The sequence below is a fragment of the Notolepis coatsorum genome, assembly GCF_963971535.1.
Source record: "Notolepis coatsorum genome assembly, chromosome: 2".
Classification (NCBI taxonomy): Eukaryota; Metazoa; Chordata; class Actinopteri; order Aulopiformes; family Paralepididae; genus Notolepis; species Notolepis coatsorum.
The window spans coordinates 224,914,393-224,936,733 of record NC_140166.1 but is presented as its reverse complement, the minus strand read 5'-3'; the positions used below and the strand labels follow the sequence as shown (position 1 = coordinate 224,936,733).

General features: G+C 45.1%; 1 protein-coding gene across 1 annotated transcript in view; it reads right to left on the bottom strand.

Moving 5' to 3' along the window:
• Window positions 1–3,080: 3,080 nt before the first annotated feature.
• The window catches only part of npas3 (neuronal PAS domain protein 3), a gene marked incomplete at both ends in the record, with an annotated part of 23,357 nt that continues 4,096 nt past the window's right edge, over window positions 3,081–22,341 (bottom strand). Inside the window, 3 exons of the mRNA XM_084308585.1 lie at window positions 3,081–4,765; window positions 7,358–7,473; window positions 10,524–10,671. Of these exons, the coding sequence (XP_084164711.1) occupies window positions 3,081–4,765; window positions 7,358–7,473; window positions 10,524–10,671 (1,949 nt within the window). The remainder of the gene's footprint in view (window positions 4,766–7,357; window positions 7,474–10,523; window positions 10,672–22,341) is intronic.

The window sequence follows — 22,341 nt, the reverse complement described above, 5'->3', positions numbered from 1 at the left end:
TTTTTTTTAATCTCTGAGAGAGAAAGAGAGAGCGAGATAGAGAGAGAGAGATAAAGAGGTCTGTATAAGACTACACAACAGCAAAGCAATAGCAGAGAGAGAAGAACAGATTAGAGGACGAAAGAAAAACGTTTTACAAAGACAAAAGGAAGCAGCAAAAAAGGTGGACTCTACATTTTTGGAAGGCCACCACACGAAATCCACGAACCTCCACTGGTTTCACTAAGACTGCAGATAGAGAAGGGGCTGGGAGGAGGAGAGAGACAGCTGTTCAGCGACATACACGTGGCTAGGGAAGCCCCTGCCTCTTACAAGTGCCCTTGTAGTACAAGACGATTCATGCGTCTTTTCTGTTAGGAATTCAGTTCACCGCCGTCTCTTCTGCCGATTCGACAATCCGGGACAAAAGAGGCATCCTACTTCAAAAAGGGCACCCCAGCCCTATAGCGAATTGTTTGTATTTCTTCTGTAATCATTATGTAATGATTTTCTTCAAACAGAGCATGGTGTCCGTACGAATAGGACACACTGTCCTTCCTCAGGAATAATTATAGGTGCAGGAGTTCCCTTTTTCTTTAGGTAAAGCCCTTTGTCTTTGTGACCCACCTGACTTCAAATCCCAGTCATCCAATAGGACAAACGTCGGATACGAGGCTTGAGGCAGGGCTGCTCCCTGCTACCTGTGCACGTTCCTGTGCTACTGTCAACCCACTCTCTCCCCCTTCCCCAAGACTAGAGATAGAGCACAGAGAGGACAGGACAAAACAGCTACGGTAGCCAGTATATACTGCATATAGTAAACACACACACAAGTCGCGATGGAGAGAGACTTGACAGCCAGTGACACTAACACCTAGTTACACGTTTACGCTTTTTTCACACTGGGTAATAAGATGACTGGGGAATGGGGACGGGCTGTCGTTTTTTAAAAAGATGGAAGTGACAGTTTTTTCCATTTGATTATTATTATTACTTATTCTTATCTTTTTACCAAAAAAGAAAGGAAAAAACCAACAGACAACAAGAATCACAGTGTTTTGAACACCAAACTGTGAGATTAACATTTTTTTTGGCAACAGAGAAAACGAAAAAAAACAACAACAACGACAACGTTGTTTTAAGAAGGAATGTGATTTTTTTTCTCTTCCCAAAAAAAAAACCATATTCCATTTTTGATTGATTGATTGAAAATGCATGTATTTTTTTTATTACAATCTTCCTTTTTGATATGTGGTTTTTCACAGAGTCCGGCATGACAAATGGAAGAAAGTGGATTGTTAGGGTTTACTGGAGGTGATTCTGGTCAAGAGGAGGAGGAGGAGGAGGAGGAAGGAGAGAGGAGGACTAATAGTAAGTAGTAAAAATAACAAGAAAACCAACAGGAGCCGGTCAAGTTTTTTTTTCATCAACATTCATTTTTCAAGTTAGCAACGCTAGCTAATTAGCCTCAGTCTCACTGAGAAGTAAAAGTGATCATAAAGTTAGAAAATACAAAAAAACGAAATCTCGATGAATCAACTCGCTCCGTGTCGCGAGAGAGAGCTACCCACACGGTGCCCAATCAGATTGGGCGTGTCAGACAGGCCACATCCTGACTGAAAGGAAGGGGAGGGAGTTATGAACATGGAGATTATGCTGATTGGTGGTTTTGACTTTCCTCTAAGCTGTCACTCATCATGAGCTGTGGGACAGTTACAGCTCCCACTTCAGCCTGCTGAGTAAGGGATACTGGACGGTCATTAGCACCATGAGAACTGAAGATAGATAGATAGATAGATAGATAGATGGATAGATAGATAGATAGACAGACAGACAGACAGACAGACAGACAGACAGACAGACAGACAGACAGACAGACAGACAGACAGACAGACAGACAGACAGACAGACAGACAGACAGACAGACAGACAGACAGACAGACAGACAGACAGACAGATAAAGAAAGAAAGAAAGAAAGAAAGAAAGAAAGAAAGAAAGAAAGAAAGAAAGAAAGAAAGAAAGAAAGAAAGAAAGAAAGAAAGAAAGAAAGAAAGAAAGAAAGAAAGAAAGAAAGAAAGAAAGAAAGAAGAGATTAAGAGAGATGTTTCCTTGTCATGTGGGGTGTAATAAGTAGAAACAGAGAGAGAGAGACGTGAAGGAAGGATGAAGGATATGTTTGGTGCAGACCTGGTGTCGGTGAAGTCCTGGGCTCGTAGGAAGATGAAGTAGTAACATTCTATTCACAGGTCCTTACCCGGTTGAAATTGCTTTTTATTTTTTAATGCTTGACTTGTAAATTAAATCTGAGCTAGAATATATTTATAAAAAAGGAGAAAATAAAACAGCATTAATTCTCTAAACTACTGTAGGCCTATTCCCTCATCGAGAAGAAACGAGCTCCAAAAGGACCTTTTTTCAAAAGATTATCTCTGAGAGTCGATTTGTTCTGGGTCATCTTTTTCTTCAAGCCTTGATCACATCAAGATAATGGATGAGAACCCGCAAAGAGTCTCCCGTCTCCAAACAAATACCTGTACCTTCCTCCTTTATAAATACGCAACAATCAGCATCTTCCTAAAGATGCAACATAATCAAGTCAAATAAAAGGTATTATCTCCCTCGGGCTCCAGGGGAGTCCTTAGGCAATATGAATTTCTCTGTAGGCAAAAAAGGAATTCTTTACAATAAAGAATAGTCAGTTTCATTTGTTTCAGAGAAAGAAATGTTGCTGATCGCAAGAAGAAGAAGAAGAAGAAGGAGGAGGAGGAGGAGGAGGAGGAGGAGGAGGAGGAGGGAGCAAAGAAGGGGGAGAGAGAGAGATTGAGAAAGCAGGGGGAGGAGGAGGAAGAGAAGGAGAGAGAAGAAGACAGAACAGGGGACATGGTTGAGGGTCATTCATGTCGATATTACACAAGCTCAGTTGCTCAGATTCAAAGTGCTAGAATACATTTCATCAAACCTCTCCTCTCGCTAACACAGTCTCTACGCCGCGTCGATTTAAAGAGAGAGGGTAAGTAAGTAAGTAGTCTTTTTTTCTTCCCTTTTTTGACACAGTTGTTTTAGTTTTGTAACACAGTAATGCGGTCGTGAGTGTCTCGCGTTAGTCTTCCTTCCTCTCCAGAGTTTGCGCGGCGTGGATGCCGTTACTGTAGACCGGGAAGGGGTGGAGGGTGGAGAAAAGTCCCTCCGCCGTGGTGAACACGTTCCCCGCCGTGGGCATCTGCCCGCCCCCAGACAGGCCGCCGTTCCCACCGCCGGTGATCGCCGCCGCCGAGCCCACGAACGGGCCGGCCGCCGCCGCCGCCGCCGACATATTCAACCGGTGGACGTGGTGGTAGAGCATCTCCATGGGCGTCTTGGGGTCCAGGCCGAACCCCGAGCCGTCCGCGAAGTTCATGGCGGCGGCGGCCGCGGCGTGCGCGGCGTTGGGCAGGAGGTTCCCCTGAGCCATGGCCAGCGTGACGTCGGCCGGCGCGTACCGGATGGTGCCGGTGGTGTAGACCCGCGGTGGTGCCGCCGCCGGCCCGCTGCCGGCGGTGGCGCGGTGGACCCGCGGAAGAACCAGGTTGCCGGCCTGCAGCCGCTGCAGCGCCTCCAGGTCGCCTCCGGGGTACAGCAGGGAGGAGGAAGAGGTGGAGGAAGAGGAGGAAGAGGAGGAAGAGGAGGTGGCGGGAGGGCCTTGATGCTTGTCCCGCGGCGAGGCCGACAGGGGAGGGGAGAGGGGGTCGGACGAGGAGGCGTTGGACGGAGGCGCTAAGCTCGCGGCGCTGGAGGCCGAGGACGGCGCCGAGCTCCCGTTGTAAGGAGGCTTCCTCGCTCCGCCGCCTCCGTCGGTTCCGGGCGGGGTGAGGACGGAGTCGGGGATGGCCACCTGCAGCAGGGAGGCCCCCTGCGGGGAGGGGAAGGCGGCCGGCTTCGCCGTCATGCTGTACGGAGACTGGTTCCTGGAGATCTCTCTGTTGGGGGGGTAGTTCCAGATGCTGCTGTCGTTGTCGAAGTTGATGGGCTCAGACATCTCCGTCTTGATCTTCAGCACGGAGGCGGCGGCGGTGCCGGTCGGAGAGGCGGAGGAAGGGAGGAGGTGGGAGGAGGCGCCGCCGGTCACACCGTTGGAAGGATCGACCAACGGCGCGTCGTCTCCCATGGCGACGGGGCTGGGCGTGGCGGAGGAGAGGCGGAGCCTCCTGCCACGAGTTCCGTCCCACTTCTGCTTTTTCCTCCTCTTCCTCCTCTTCTGGTGTTTGCTGGCCGCCTGCGCCGCCACGTCGTTGTTGGCCACGCCGTTGGCGCCGTCGCAAGCCTTGGCGCTCCCCCCGTCCTCGTCGTCTACATCGTCGTCGTCGTCCTCCTCTTCCTCCTCCTCCTCCTCGGACGATGAAGATTGTGAGTTGTGCAGCTCGACCCCCCTCTCCCCCTCTCCGTAGTGTTCCACTTTAATGTGGAGGCCCCCCAGGCTCCCCAGTGCCCCTAACCCTCCCAACGCTGCCAACCTGCCCAGCCGGCCTCCTCCCCCTCCCCCTCCCCCTCCCCCTCCCCCTCCTTCTCCTCCCCTGTTCCCTGCTTCCTGCTCCTCTCCCTCCACGTCGGAAGGTTCCAGACTCTCGTCACTGTCCTGGCTCTCGGGATTGCTGGAGCTGTCGCCTTCTTCCTGGCGCCTCATTTCCTGTTCGGACGAAGACTGCGATTGGCCGGGCTGCTGCTGCCGCTTGCTGTCGGTGGTCTCCGGGCCCTCGCTGCGTTCTGATTGGTGGTTGGGCTTCCCCTCTAACTTGGCGTTCTCGTTGTCTGTTGGGAGAGAGAGAATTAGGTAAGATCCCGGGCAACACTATAATACAATATAATCATTGGATAATACAATATATTTATTTATTATGTGAATAATAATGGATATGTATTTATTATTGGTGGATAATGTTAGAGCCATTTATTTATTATTGGTGAATAATAATAACAACAACACATATTTATGTATTATTGGTGAATAATATTAGAGATATTTATGTATTATTGGTGAATAATAAGATATATTTATTTATTATTGGTAGTAAATGGCTCTGCAGTGATGCATGATCCCCGTAATCAGACTGTTGCTCCTAAGTTTGTTGTTGTTGTTGTTGCCAAGCAACAACTCTCCAAGGCACACCAAATAATTGCCTCCCTCCTTTTTTGCCAGATACATTTTGATATCAGTTTTTCCAAGATCTTGAGTGTGGATTGTGTTACTAGTAGGGGTGTAACGATGCATCGATTAATCTAAATGCATCGATTCTAATGTGTTCGATTCGATGCATCGATTTGAATATGTTAGAATCGATTATAATCTAAAGTAATCGGAAATGTGTTAATGTTTTTTTTGTGTGTGTATTGTTTTTATTGACCTATAGTCCATTCATGCTGAGTGAATCAGTTCCCCCAGCCACATTTGTGTATTCAAATTTTTTGGGGGAATTAACTGATGGAAAATTAATCGAAAATGTATCGAAAATGTATCGAATCGAATCGTGGTCAAATGAAGAGATTTCATGATGCATTGAATCGTTGCCTGAAGAATCGTAATCGAATCAAATCGTTGTGAGGTCGACTCGTTACACCCCTGGTTACTAGTATAGGGAGGGATTGAAATAGGAAGAGTAGTCTTGGTACAACATTCACCCTCACTGACTCTATCCTGCCATAAAAGGACAGGGGTAGTAAATCCCATCCCATCATTTTGTCATGGTTTGAGGAGAATCGTTGTGTAGTCTTGGGTGTTAAGAACAACGTCACCAAGATATCTGAATCCCCGTTGGAATTTTTATTTTAAAGAGACCAAATCATCTAATTGGGATGGCCGTTCTCCGACTATCATCATGGCTTTGGATTTGTTTGTGTTAATCTTATATCCTGACACTTTACTATATTCACTCAGGCTATGTAGAAGTGCGGGCATAGGGCCCCAGGGTGGCACAACACGGCCGTTCCGGGTTCGACTCCCGGACCCGGCGACCTTCGCCGAATATCTTCCCCCGTCTATCCTCCCATACTTCCTCTCTCTCTCTCTACTGGACTGCCCAAAAAATATATATATATATATAATAATAATATCTATCAAAAACATAAAAATAAAAAAATAAAAAATAAAAGAAGTGCGGGGATAGAGGTAGTAGGGTTTTCCAAAGATAATAATATATCATCTGCGAATAGTGCTAATTTGTCCCTCATCATGAATTCCTCGTATTATGGGATTAGTCCTTATTAGTTCAGCTAGTGGTTCAATGCTGAGCGCAAACAAGGAGGGTGACGCAGCATCCCCCTGCCTGGCCTATAGAGAAGGAAGGACGTCGAATGAGGCCCTCTGGGCTTCTGTCCTTTCCTGCACAATTAACACATTTATTTGACTGTGTATTCTTTTCATCATAACTGCTATGCAAATAAATACAAATAAATAAACAAAAAAAAGGGGGAACAGGAGGACACTCCTTGGAGCGCTGTGCGCTGAGGAACAGGACACTCTATCCATCTCCATGTTGGATTCAGACTTTGTCTCAGATCTGTCTCCCTCCCTGCTGAGGCTTGTAGAGTGTGTGTGTGTGTGTGTGTGTGTGTGTGTGTGTGTGTGTGTGTGTGTGTGTGTGTGTGTGTGTGTGTGTGTGTGTGTGTGTGTGTGTGTGTGTGTGTGTGTGTGTGTGTGTGTGTGTGTGTGTGTGTGTGTGTGTGTGTGTGTGTGTGTGTGTGTGTGTGCAGCCCGATCTTGCTTAAAATATTTAAATAAAGTACTAATCGACCACAGGAAAAAAGGTACATAATGTACATTATGTTATAGTTATATATTCAAAATATATATATTGAAAATGTAACATGTGTACGTATTACAGTACATATATTACATATTCCAAAAATAAGTAAGTATAAAGTAATATATTTATGTGTGGGGGCGACAGTCGGAGTGCTCGGGAGGTAGAGCAGTCGTCTGGTAATCCAGAGGTTCCCGGTTCGATTCCCGCTCCTCCCGGGCAGCGCGTCAAAGTGTCCTTGAGCAAGACAGCAGGTTGGCACCTTGCATGGTCGCCTCTGCCGTCGGTGTGTGAATGTGTGAGTGAACGGGTAAAATGTGAGGAACAAATTGTACAGCGCTTTGGATAAAAGCATTATATAAATGCAACCATTTACCATTCATGTGTTGTATAATTCATGTATTTACGTGTTGTATAATTCATGTATTTACGTGTTGTATAATTAATGTATTTACGTGTTGTATAAGTAATATATTTACGTGTTGAATAAGTACCGTATTTTTTTATTTTCGTATGTAATATATGTACTATATATGTACTATATATATGTACTAATTACAGACATACGTACACATTGTTCTGTTCATTGTGTGTGACATCGTACCAGAGTTCTCCTTGGATTCTGAGTCAGAGTCTGATGTCTCTGACGACTCGGAGGCCTTCTCTGGTAGGTTGGGCAGCTGGGCGATGTCCATAGGAGTGTCCTTATACTCTTGCAGACTGCAGACAGGCAGGCAGACAGACAGACAGACAGACAGACAGACAGACAGACAGACAGACAGACAGACAGACAGACAGACAGACAGACAGACAGACAGACAGACAGACAGACAGACAGACAGACAGACAGACAGACAGACAGACAGACAGACAGACAGACATTTCAGTCATATGGTTTCACACATGGTCATTTTTGGGCTACTGTATGTTAATGTTAATGGACAACGCTCCCAGAAACAATGTTAGCCACAGGGTTTTTAAATTGTAGGCACTGAAGCTCTGGTGAAATGTACATAAACAACTCAAATTGAGCTCCTCAGGGTGATTGGTCAACCTCACAGCCAATCAAACAATATTTGTCTAATACTGCGGATGTGAGAGATGTTGTACTATTGAGAACCTGGTTCATTTGACTATAAAACAACAACACAATCAAGGTGTTTATTGAGATGGAGATGACAACACTTTTGGTTCAGGCATCAATGTTCAGAACTTCCGCCAAGGTTTTATGTAGTTTTGTTGACTCTGTGTGACGACAAGGTTAACTGGCGAGCCGCCAAACGTCACTGCTGTCTTGTTGCTGCTGTGATTGCTTTTAAACCATCGTGGACCGTTTTCTTCAATTGGCAGCGGCTACAAACTTGGCTACAACATGGATGGATGTCTTCCCGGCGACAGATGTGTCCAATTTCTGTTGTTTTTTTGTTTGTGTTTTCAGTGGCTAGGACCTGGGACCGGGTCCAAAGAAAGTACCTCACACACTGCTGCCTATCTTTAAATGATGTCTAATACTGTGTTTAATATATGTAATATATATATATTTCTATAAAAAATCTCCTTAAAAAAAATTTCAAATGTAAAAGATAAATTGTTACTAAATCATGTATAAAATGTATTAAAAAAAATCATGCAAGTCTTGGGACCGCCCCTGATCACCAGGTGGGGCTGATAGCTAATCTGTTTAATTTCCTGTATAAAAATATGTCATTTTGTGTTGTGTTTATACTTGAAAAAGACCGGAAGGGGTGCGGCTGGGTGGCGCAGCGGTCTAAACGCTCGTCACCGACGCAAGAGACACCGGTATCGAATCCGGCTGTCAGCGTTGCCTCCGGCTCGGCCGGCCGTCATACTGGCTCAATTGGCAGAGTCAGCGGGAGGGAAGCCGGTGGGGTGGTATTCCGGTTGTTGTAAACAGTGACTCCTACAGGTCGGTCAGGGCGCCTGCACAGCAAAGAAGGGAGATGGTGAGGGGTAGTGTGAGCCTCCCACGCGTTACACTTCACCAATGAAAGTCCGCGCTGTCAGGTGAAAAGAGGTTGCTGGCTGTCTCCTATGTGACGGAGGAAGCATCTGATAGACTTCAGGACTGCCTAGACCGACCAGTGGGGGGCACATGCGAGCAACGACCAGGAAGGGGAGGGGGGGAATTGGCATAACGACTAAATTGGGATGGGAGGAAAATCAGAGAAAAACAGGAGAAAAAGTAGATAAAAAAAAAAAAAAAAAGACCGGAAGGGTCGAAACGTTGTATCTGCTGCTATTATTTGTCACAATTAAAACACCTTGGAGCATCAAAAGTGAGTTGCGAGCCCCGCTTTGTTTCATGTACTACTGTTTCTACAGTTTGGCACCAAGGGACAGAGGATGTGTGTTATTAATTTTTTCCAATTTCTGTTCCCATTTCACAGAAAGACACCAAGTCATCTACTCTAGAACAGGGGTGCTTAAACATTTTCAGACAGACGTCTTACACAGTAAAGATATATTTTTATAGTAGCTGACTGAGGATAGTTGACCCAGATGATGTTCTTATATAGTATTACTTTATATAGTTTATTTAATATTTGATGTAGTCTTGTATAGTAATGTTGTATTTTATAATCTTATATAGTACAAATATTTTATGTTGTCTTGTATAGGAATGTTATATTTTATATAACAATGTTGTACTTTATATACACTTATATAGTAGTCTGACCCTTTAGCTCAGCTGGTTAGTGCGGCTGCCTGTGGATCCTATGGCCACGGGTTCAAACCTCTCGGTTGCATTAGTATACCAGTATTTAATAGCAATTATTGTTATTACAGACTGATGACAACTGAATATTGCATGTGCAAATAAACCCTGCTGGACGAGACAATCCAGAAAGAAATATACATCTCCTCACCTTCATTCCTGTGCCCTGACCGATGCACCATCCTGTGTACTGTCAAAACTTAGACGCAATAGCCCTACCTAATTACCTCACAAACAATAGTATTACTTTATATAGTAATAATATATATTTTTTTATCTACTTTTTCTCCGCCTTTTTTCTGTATTTTTCTCCCATCCCAATTTTTTGTCGTTATGCCAATTCCCTTCCCTCCCTTCCTGGTCGTTTCGCGCATTTGCCCCCCCACTTGCCGGTCTAGGGAGGGTTGATAGCTACTATCACATGTCCCCTCCGATACATGTGGAGTCAGCCAGCTGCTTCTTTTCACCTGACAGCGAGGACTCTCACTGGGGGAGCGTAACGCGTGGGAGGCTCACACTACTTCCCCCACATCCCTCCCTCGCTGAGCAGGCGCCCCGACCGACCTGTAGGAGTCGCTGTTTACAACGACCAGGATACACACCCCACCGGCTTTCCCACCCGCTGACACTGCCAATTGTGTCAGTATGGACGACCGACCAAGCCGGGGGTACCGCTGACAGCTGGATTCGATACCAGTGTCTCTGCGGTGGTAGGCGGGCGCTTAGTCCGCTGCGCTACCCGGCCACCCAGTAATAATATATTTTATAGTGGCTGATTTGAGGACATAGTTGACCCAGATTATATTCTGAAATAGTAAAGTTATATTTCATAGTGGCTGACCTCAGTACCTAGTTGACCCAGATTATATTCTCAAATAGTAAAGTTATATTTCATAGTGGCTGACTTGAGGACATAGTTGACCCAGATTATATTCTCAAATAATAAAGTTATATTTCATAGTGGCTGACCTCAGGACCTAGTTGACCCAGATTATATTCTCAAATAGTAAAGTTATATTTCATAGTGGCTGACCTGAGCACGTAGTTGACCCAGATGATGTTCTTCTCGTTGTTGTTCTTGGCGTTGATGGCGAGGGTGGCACAGGACTGGATCCACATGTATCCTCCGTTCTTCTGGATCCAGCGGTAGTACTTTGTCACACATTGACCCTTATTCAGCACTGTGGAGAGAGAGAGAGAGAGGGAGAGAGAGACCCTTATTCAACACTGTGGAGAGAGAGAGAGAGAGAGGGAGAGACCCTTATTCAACACTGTGGAGAGAGAGAGAGAGAGAGAGGGAGAGACCCTTATTCAACACTGTGGAGAGAGAGAGAGAGAGAGGGAGAGACCCTTATTCAACACTATGGAGAGAGAGAGAGAGAGAGAGAGAGAGAGGGAGAGAGAGACCCTTATTCAACACTGTGGAGAGAGAGAGAGAGAGAGAGGGAGAGACCCTTATTCAACACTGTGGAGAGAGAGAGAGAGAGAGAGACAGAGAGGGAGTCATCCTTATTCAACACTGTGGAGAGAGAGAGAGAGAGAGAGAGAGAGAGAGAGAGTCATCCAACCCCCTTATTCAACACTGTGGAGAGAGAGAGACAGAGAGGGAGAGAGAGAGAGAGGGGGAGAGACCCTTATTCAACACTGTGGAGAGAGAGAGAGACCCTTATTCAACACTGTGGAGAGAGAGAGACAGAGAGGGAGTCATCCTTATCCAACACTGTGGAGAGAGAGAGACAGAGAGGGAGAGAGAGAGAGAGGGGGAGAGACCCTTATTCAACACTGTGGAGAGAGAGAGAGACCCTTATTCAACACTGTGGAGAGAGAGAGAGAGAGAGAGGGAGAGACCCTTATTCAACACTGTGGAGAGAGAGAGAGAGAGAGAGAGGGAGAGACCCTTATTCAACACTGTGGAGAGAGAGAGAGAGAGAGAGGGAGAGACCCTTATTCAACACTATGGAGAGAGAGAGAGAGAGAGAGAGAGAGACCCTTATTCAACACTATGGAGAGAGAGAGAGAGAGAGAGAGAGAGAGAGAGAGAGAGAGGGGGAGAGACCCTTATTCAACACTGTGGAGAGAGAGAGAGACCCTTATTCAACACTGTGGAGAGAGAGAGAGAGAGAGGGAGAGACCCTTATTCAACACTGTGGAGAGAGAGAGAGAGAGAGAGGGAGAGATCCTTATTCAACACTGTGGAGAGAGAGAGACAGAGAGGGAGAGAGAGAGAGAGGGGGAGAGACCCTTATTCAACACTGTGGAGAGAGAGAGAGACCCTTATTCAACACTGTGGAGAGAGAGAGAGAGAGAGAGGGAGAGACCCTTATTCAACACTGTGGAGAGAGAGAGAGAGAGAGAGAGAGGGAGAGACCCTTATTCAACACTGTGGAGAGAGAGAGAGAGAGAGAGGGAGAGACCCTTATTCAACACTATGGAGAGAGAGAGAGAGAGAGAGAGAGAGAGAGAGAGAGAGACCCTTATTCAACACTATGGAGAGAGAGAGAGAGAGAGAGAGAGAGAGAGAGAGAGAGAGAGAGAGGGGGAGAGACCCTTATTCAACACTGTGGAGAGAGAGAGAGACCCTTATTCAACACTGTGGAGAGAGAGAGAGAGAGAGGGAGAGACCCTTATTCAACACTGTGGAGAGAGAGAGAGAGAGGGAGAGACCCTTATTCAACACTGTGGAGAGAGAGAGAGAGAGAGGGAGAGAGACCCTTATTCAACACTGTGGAGAGAGAGAGAGAGAGAGGGAGAGAGACCCTTATTCAACACTGTGGAGAGAGAGAGAGAGAGAGAGAGAGAGAGAGAGGGGGAGAGACCCTTATTCAACACTGTGGAGAGAGAGAGAGAGAGAGAGGGAGAGAGACCCTTATTCAAGACTGTGGAGAGAGAGAGAGAGAGAGAGGGAGAGAGAGAGAGACCCTTATTCAACACTGTGGAGAGAGAGAGAGAGAGGGAGAGAGAGAGAGTCATCCAACCCCCTTAGTCAGTGGAGTCCAGTGCTTCTCGGTGAGCAGTGCTTATCCAGGCAAGCAAGTAAGAACAAATTATTCTTTTATTTATTGTCAAAAGTATGCATAATGTTGTGTTAATTACACGACAAGAGATATGTAATGTTAATTACCTGAAATTATTCCGTTTTTGGGGGGGGGGGGGGGGGGGGGGGACCCTGCATATATCGGTATCAGTTGGTATCGGTTGATATCGGTATCGGAAATTAAGAGTTGGACAATATCGGTATATCGGTATTGGTAAAAAAGCCAATATCGAGCATCCCTAAATAAAAGTCTTAGTTGGGGTCCCAAAGATAAAATCTCATCAAATGGGGGACTGTAGCGTTATGTGTTTGTCTGGGTCCAGACCATTGAATCCGCCCCTCAGTGCACTTCCACTGAGTCGTCTGATTCTGGGTCTGGCATCAAGACAATGAAACAGCGGTTTCTCAGTTGACAAAGCCATTATCCAATTAGCGTCGCGGGGGGGACTAACGATTAGCCAATCAGCGCCACAGGCGGGACTAACGCAGTTGTCAGACTGTTGTCAAGCGTTATCAAGCTGTGCGCTGGAACCAAGGATTAACAACAACAACAACAACAACAACAACAACAACAACAACAATGGCGACCGCTATAGAAAACATAGACGTGGCTATTGAGGTTGTTCTAAATTGATGAAAAGTACCAATTACTTTGGAGTGAACAGCGCTCTCTTGTGTTGTCGCAGCAGGACTTTGAGGTTTGAGTCTCGTCTACCAACTTGCCCCTCTGGTACTTGAGGAAATGGGTTGGGATATGTCGGTCTCTAGTGGTCGGTTACGATACGTTGTTCTCCAATGATTGGTTAGGATTAGGGGTGTAACGGTACACAAAAACCACGGTTCGGTACGTACCTCGGTTTTGAAGTCAAGGTTCGGTACTGGTTTTTGGTACAGTGGGGAAAGTTTGACTCTCCATGTTCCACTCAGGGGTGATGTAGTGTGCAGTAACTAATTGTACTTGTAGGGCTGTCAACGAATAATCTATATTGAAATTAATAATAGACTTGTAGAGAAAAAATATATATAATAATAATTATATTAGATTGTGAAAAAACAGCCCCCGGTGGGCGGTCGTTAGTGGTTATCATACCGTTGTATTCGTTCGGTACACTACACAGCCGTTCGGTACGGTACAGTACACACTGAAACGGTTTGGTTCGGCACGGATACGTGTACCTTTACACCCCTAGTTAGGATACGTTGGTCTCTAGTGATCAGTTAGGATACGTTGGTCTCTAGTGATCAGTTAGGATACATTTGTCTCTAGTGATCAGTTAGGATACGTTGGTCTCTAGTGATCAGTTAGGATACGTTGGTCTCTAGTGATCAGTTAGGATACATTGGTCTCTAGTGATCAGTTAGGATACGTTGGTCTCTAGTGATCTGTTAGGATATGTTGGTCTCTAGTGATCAGTTAGGATATGTTGGTCTCTAGTAGGGGTGTAAAGGTACACGTATCCGTACTGAACCGAACCGTTTCAGTGTGTACTGTACCGTACCGAACGGCTGTGTGGTGTACCGAACGAATACAACGGTATGTTAACCACTAACGACTGTACTAACGTTTTTTTCACAATCTAATATAATTATAATTTTTTTTTCGAGTCAATTATTCATTTCAATATAGAATATTCGTTGACAGCCCTACAAGTACAATTAGTTACTGCACACTACATCACCCCTGAGTGGAACATGGAAAGCCAAACTTTCCCCCCACTGTACCGAAAACCCGCACCGAACCGTGACTTCAAAACGAGGTACGTACCGAACCGTGGTTTTTGTGTACCGTTACACCCCTAGTCTCTAGTGATTGGTTAGGATGTTGGTCGCTAGTGAAAATCGAATGCCCCTCCCCCATGTAAATCGGTTAGAGTGGCAGCAACGACTGAAGATGGAAACAGAGTGTTGAACAAATAATGTCAACTATGTCAAATGTCAACTAATGTGTATCAATTTGGGCTCCTTGACATGATAATTCTAGTAGTTCATTCTTAGGTTCGTAGTTAGTTGTAGTTTTGGTATCAAATCCAGTATCTTGTGTTTTTAATGTGAATGTTTTTAATGTGAAGACACAATATGAGGATCCAGTTTAACCTGGATATTAGCTGCTGTAGTATCCAGAAGATTAATGTACACGTACAGTATACTTACTCAGTGAGAGGAAGAGATTTTAGGGGAGAGAAAGAGAAGATGAGAGAAAGACAGCGGAGAGAAGAGAGAAAGAGAGCATGAGATTGAGAGAAGAGAGAGAGAGGAGGAAGAGAGAGAGACAGAAAGGAGAGAGGAGAGAAAGCGGAGAGAGAAAGAGAGCACGAGAGAGAGAAGAGAGAAAGAGGAGGGAGAGAGAAGAGGGAAAGAGGCGAGGAGAGAGAGGAGAGAAGAGAGGAGAGGGGAGAGAAAGAGAGGAGAGATAGAAATGTGAGAGGAGAGAAAGAGGAGAGAGAACGAGAGGAGAGGAGAGAAAGAGAGATAGAGAGAAAGACAGGAGAGAAGAGAAAAGGACGAGAGGAGAGAAAGGGGAGAGAGAAAGAGAGGAGAGCGGTGGAGTAGATGTCGTGGAACATCTGGTTGTGAACTGGTCTGGTGCTGCCGTCATTAATCAGACAATAATATTGGCCGTGTGTGTGTGTGTGTGTGTCTGTCTGTCTGTCTGTCTGTCTGTCTGTCTGTCTGTGTGTGTGTGTGTGCGTGTACAGTAACTGGGACATGACTGTGTGTGTGGATCTGTGTTCTGCTTGGATACATTCCAAACCTCAGCACTGCCATGCGTGTGTTGTATATGTAACGGTTGTGACAACGTCACCTCAAACTTCGATGCCCCGAGTGGGAGTCGAACCCCGGTCTCCCACGCCGCGGGCAGCAACACAGACCGCTATACCAAGAGGTGAATTCACTACTTTGCAACGTGTCTATCTGTCTTTGAGGATGTGAGAGTGAGTTTAACCCATAGCACCGCTACTCACCCCAGCCCTTCTTGACTGCGCTTCACGATACCATCCGCTACATATGTATGTATGTATGTATGTATGTATGTATGTATGTATGTATGTATGTATGTATGTATGTATGTATGTATGTATGTATGTATGTATGTATGTATGTATGTATGTATGTACCGGTATGTATGTATGTATGTATGTATGTATGTATGTATGTATGTATGTATGTATGTATGTATGTATGTATGTATGATGTATGTATGTATGTATGTATTATGTATGTATGTATGTATGTATGTATGTATGTATGTATGTATGTATGTATGTACCGGTATGTATGTATGTATGTATGTATGTATGTATGTATGTATGTATGTATGTATGTATGTATGTATGTATGTATGTATGTATGTATGTATGTATGTATGTATGTACCTGTATGTATGTATGTATGTATGTATGTATGTATGTATGTATGTATGTATGTATGTATGTATGTATGTATGTATGTATGTATGTATGTACATGTATGTATGTACCTGTATGTATGTATGTATGTATGTATGTATGTATGTATGTATGTATGTATGTATGTATGTATGTATGTATGTATGTATGTATGTATGTACCGGTATGTATGTATGTATGTATGTATGTATGTATGTATGTATGTATGTATGTATGTATGTATGTATGTATGTATGTATGTATGTATGTATGTATGTATGTATGTATGTATGTATGCATGTATGTACCGGTATGTATGTATGTATGTATGTATGTATGTATGTATGTATGTATGTATGTATGTATGTATGTATGTATGTATGTATGTATGTATGTATGTATGTATGTATGTATGTATGTATGTATGTATGTATACACACGACCACGGTTTCAGCCGGTAGATGAGTACATGTACACTTAAGACTCCCTGGCCACAGAGCAGTCTATTTAATAAACCAGACCATACAGAGCTACTACTCAATAAAGGGTTAGGGTAAATGGACTGCATTTATATAGTGCTTTTATGCAAAGCGTTCTTATGCAAAGCGCTTTACTACAACCCATGCCTCACATTCACCCGCTCACTCGCACATCTCACACCCAGACGGCGGAGGCGACCATGCAAGGTGCCGGCCTGCTCATCGGGAGCAGTGAGATTGATTGATTGATTGACAACTTTAATGAACAGATTGCAGAATGGGTACGGCGCAATACGCACAATTGTTAAGGGGGTGCAGACCAGAGAAAGACTTTCGTCTTGTTTACATCAGGGTCCCCCATTTTCAATTCATAATGAGGGGTTCAGTGTCTCGCTCAAGGACATATATATATATATCATTGTCAGACTAGTAGTTGTGATATCTCTCTGTATAATTACTGTAAACAAACAGGACCATTGCCAAACCGATTGCTAGCTCAATTCCTCAAGACCTAATTTCCCATAAACTCAGTTGCTTCCTGTTTTGCAAAGGTCACGTGGGGGTCGGCCGCCGCCCCCCCGTGGCAGCAACACACATGGAACTAGGGCTAGGTGTCGCCACTGATTTCCCAAAACGATTCGATTCCGATTTACGAGGCCCCGGATCGATTCGATATATTCGATTTCCGATTCGATTCAATGCTATATAAATGGTTCAAGAATTTGTTTTGCATTGTTAAAAAGATTACATTAAGAATGGACTCTCAAGCAGTTACATGAATGTACTAAAGGGTCAAATACAGAGGCAGGAAGTCCTGCTGGATCCATCTCAGAACAGAGATAGAACCAGTGGTGTCTTGGACTGTGATGGTGCCTCACTGCATGTGGGCTCCTCTCTGGTTCCAGTCAATATTATTAATAAAAATAAATTTTAAATTAAATATTAAAACAATGATAATAAATTAAATAAACTAGCGCCTCCTTTGAGCATCTCAATGCCCCCCTTTCAACAATCCTGCCCCCCTGACCCTCTCCGAACGCCCCCCCTGACCCTCTCCGAACGCCCCCCCCCCCCTGACCCTCTCCGAAGGCCCCCCCTGACGCGTGTGGCTTTTTCCCAATCCAACAGTGCAAAAATGCGGAAGCATTCGTCACCGCACGCCACTACGGTAAAGCGCCTTTCTTTTCAGGCCCGCTTTGGGAGCTGTCGCGCGGAAATAGGCTGTCTATTGCCATTCTCTTTGACAAACTCTAACCTTAACCAGCTCCTTAACAGCGCCTAAACTTAACCGTTCTAACCTTAACCAACTCCGAAACAATGCCTAACCTTAACCTTAACCATGCCTAACCTTAACCATAGAAAGAATATTGCCATTCTCTTTGACAAACTCTAACCTTAACCAGCTCCTTAACAGCGCCTAAACTTAACCGTTCTAACCTTAACCAACTCCGAAACAATGCCTAACCTTAACCTTAACCTTAACCATGCCTAACCTTAACCGGCGAAAGAATACACGTTAAAAAAAAATCACGTTAAAAAAAATATATTTGACGGGATTCGAACTCACCAACAACTAGCTGTAGGATCCACAGCCATGGCGTCTTGCCAATTGAGCTATTTCTGGATACTGAATTTGGGGCGGTGACTTATATATATTGTTAAGGCGGGATCTCATGCGCATGCGCGAGCACCTCGCGAGCACCTCGCGAGCACGCCGGCGCACGCACGCACCTGAGCGAGCACGCCGCCGCTGGGCGCTGCGTGAAGGAAAATGAAAGGCGCATTACCGCACGCCACTACGGTACCTCCGGTGACGAATGCGGAAGCATTTTTGCACTGTTGGATTTGGAAAAAGCAAAAGGCCCCCCTGACACTCTCTGAACGCCCCCTGGGGGGTGGTACCGACCCCGTTGACACACCCTACACTAGACTGTCCAACAGTGATATTAATGCATATTGTATTTACATATAAATGATAAGACCATGGGCTTGGAAGTACATTCAGCCATCAAACAGGCTAATGGACGCAAACAGAAGAGGTCTTCTTGTTCAGTGACCCCCAGCTTTATTGACATACACACTGTTGTAGGCTCCGCCGGTGTCTGTCCTCTTCGCTGCAGTACCTCTGTCTCTCCGCCAGAGGGTGCTGTGGTACTGTGGCAGCCGCCGTGGCCTCTAGCCTCGCGCGGCTCTGCCCTCTCTCCGCCTCCTCTGGCTCAACTGAAGACCCTCTCCTCTCCTCTCCAGCTGCCGGCGTGCCGGCAATAAATTTGGCTAAATTAACCGCTAAATGGTTATCTCAACCAATATGTATTGGCATTAATCACGACGAGCGACTAAAACAGAGGCATTCAGAATCGGGAGGCGGCGAGGGGCCGTGGATTCATATTCCTCTCCTCCTGTCCGTTAATTACGGATCCAAAATAGCCGTGTCCCTGAAAAAAAAAAAGAAGAAAAACAGAGAAAGAGAGAGAGAGGGAGAGAGTTCAACAAGGAGAAATAAGAGAGAGAGGAGGGGTGCGGTAAAAAGAATGTTAGTCATTAAAAACTATTAGCAACTATAATGGTATTGTTTAAAAAGAGGAACCCTAGGGGAGGATATAATTGACTTTAGTCCGGGCAGCTGGAGAGAGAGAGCGTTGCTGCTTCATTCTCTCTTTTTGCCTATTCATAGAGTTAGTGTAGTGGGGGGGGGGGGGAGGGGGGGGGGTAACTTGTTTGTGTGTTAAGGGGAGAGATGGAGAGATTGCGCCACCTTGAGCTGACCTTGCTTTGTTTGTACAGGGAGTAAATAACGGCACGATGCACACACACACGCACACACGCACACGCACACGCACACGCACACACGCACACACACGCACGCACACACACACATGTGCACGGCCGCGCTATATTTAAATGACTCTCGCCCCCCGGAGAGGGAGCAGCAACAACGAGCTCGGTATCCGCGGCCGCTAATGAAAGAGGATGTGTGAGCGAGCCAGCGGCCGCCGGAGACGCAGAGAGAGAGAGAGAGAGAGAGAGAGAGAGAGAGAGAGAGAGAGAGAGAGAGAGAGAGAGAGAGAGAGAGAGAGAGAGAGAGAGAGAGCCGGAGAGCGTAATTGATAGCGGTGGTGATTCAAATGATCTGTGGATTAAACAGCGACACAAACAACAGTATCTCGATCCAACTCCGTCTCAAGTTTTCAGATGAGGTCGGTCCCCGAATCCCATTATTATTCTCAGGCCGGCGTATAGCTGGACGTGTCCCGCCGGTCTGTCGGAACGTACATCCATCATCCCTAGACGGAGGTTGTGTGCGGACAAGTGTGTGTGTGTGTGTGTGTGTGTGTGTGTGTGTGTGTGTGTGTGTGTGTGTGTGTGTGTGTGAGTGAGTGAGTGAGTGAATGAAAACTTTATTTAACAGATTGCAGAATGGGTACAATACAGTACGGCTCAATACACAAAATTGTTAACACATCCACCGCCGTTCACCCTGTACAGCGTTATTGCCCGCCATGCGTTGTCTGCCACGCCACGCTGTACAGCGATATTGAGATCAATATTACATTTTTTTGCCATGGCATTCATAATTCATATAATATACACCTCCGGCGCTGCAGCTGGACCCTACGGCTCAATACAACGACGGCTCAATACCGCCGCCTGGTGGATGGTCGGGCGAGTTACACTGGTAAACAGGATATGGCTGCTGTGCGTCGATTAAATTCATCCGGCCGTCAGATATCGTCGCAAGGCTCCCGACGGACACTATGTACATAATGGATTGCTTTATAAACTTAATAATCGATATGATTTCGGCGTTTATTGCGACATACAAACCGGAAATGGACCTAGGCGATCGGCGTCGTATACCTGGGATCTTTCACCGCCAGTCTCATTGACGAACGGTAAGAGGACGCTAATGTCATTTTCAGCCCAATTGTTCATTAATTTCACTGCAAACCGATCTGATCAATATATCACCCATACTACATAAAGCATTTACTGACGATCACGGAATTATAAACGACCCCCCCCCCCCCTTTCCTCCGCGCATGATGACGCATAACGTATAGGATCATATACAGTTGAATTTTTTAATATAGCGTGTATCGGGAATAAACGGCAATCGATAATCTATAAATGCGTTTATGCCTATAACTAGGAATTCTAGTTCTAGGAATTACTGCAGAAAACGATAAAAACATACTTATATTCTAGAAGGTATTTTTGTATGAATGTTTGAATGAAAAAGTATAACGTTCCTACATCCTGAACGATAGATAATCGATGTTGAATGGGCCACAGTAATGTCAATTTAGCAATACAATTAAAAAGTTATAGCCCTGCAAAGAAGGTGAACATCTCCATAGACTTAGAGTGGTGGCAGACTGGCTATATTGATGGATATAACCAATGGCAGGGAATGTGTTAAGGGGATGCAGACCAGAGAAAGACGTTTGTCTTGTTTACATCAGGGTGTGTGTGTGTGTGTGTGTGTGTGTGTGTATGTGTATGTGGATCCGTTTCGTTGTGTATGTGTACGTTCGGCTGAGCTTCGACTATCCATATATACCCGATGAATTGGATTGTCTATATATACGTTTGATTTTTCAAAAAGCATTTCAAAATGTAATTATGCGGTTCTTTTCCCGCAGTGATTAATGTCTAACAAGGACAAGCAAGGCAGTGTCGCGGATGTGAAGCGTACTTCGAACGTTGATTGAAGTCACACGACATGCCCTATATAGACGAGCGAGAGGCTGAGCCCTTTCTCCCCCTGTCTCCTCCAAATCACCAAGTGGCCAATAGAGAAACATATGGTTCATGTCAGTGACTTAAAGGAACACACCGACATTGGGGGGGAAATTAGCTTACTGTCTTCTCCAGAGAGAGACAAGAAGATAGACAGTAGAAAGCTATCTGGCTGCACGTTAGCCTAGCTTAGCACAATGCATGGAGGTGGATATGGCCGGTTAGCCTAGGCATTGTCCAACTAACACCTCTCCCGAAGGCTAACCGGCACTGTCTGCTTCCATTCATTGTGCTAAGCTAGGCTAACGTGCAGCCAGAGAGCTTTCTACTGAACGCACAAAGTGGAAACTGGTACCTATCTTCTTGTCTCTCCCTGGAGAAGACGGTAAGCAAAATGTTGCCTTGTTCCTTTAAGTACTTAGCTAATGTTACAGTATAAACACGGCTCAGAATGTCAGTAACTTAAATACTTAGCTAACGTAGCTACAGTATAAACACGGCTCAGAATGTCAGTAACTTAAATACTTAGCTAACGTAGCTACAGTATAAACACGGCTCAGAATGTCAGTAACTTAAATACTTAGCTAACGTAGCTACAGTATAAACACGGCTCAGAATGTCAGTAACTTAAATACTTAGCTAACGTAGCTACAGTATAAACACGGCTCAGAATGTCAGTAACTTAAATACTTAGCTAACGTAGCTACAGTATAAACACGGCTCAGAATGTCAGTAACTTAAATACTTAGCTAACGTAGCTACAGTATAAACACGGCTCAGAATGTCAGTAACTTAAATACTTAGCTAACGTAGCTACAGTATAAACACGGCTCAGAATGTCAGTAACTTAAATACTTAGCTAACGTAGCTACAGTATAAACACGGCTCAGAATGTCAGTAACTTAAATACTTAGCTAACGTAGCTACAGTATAAACACGGCTCAGAATGTCAGTAACTTAAATACTTAGCTAACGTAGCTACAGTATAAACACGGCTCAGAATGTCTGTAATGTAAATACTTGTGTAACGTTGGGGACAGAGCTAAGGTGTGAGTGAATGACCGAATCAGTGACTGAATGAATTAATGAATGCATGAGTGAGTGAGTGAGTGAGTGAGTGAGTGAGTGAGTGAGTGAGTGAGTGAGTGAGTGAGTGAGTGAGTGAGTGAGTGAGTGAGTGAGTGAGTGAGTGAGTGAGTGAGTGTCATTGCC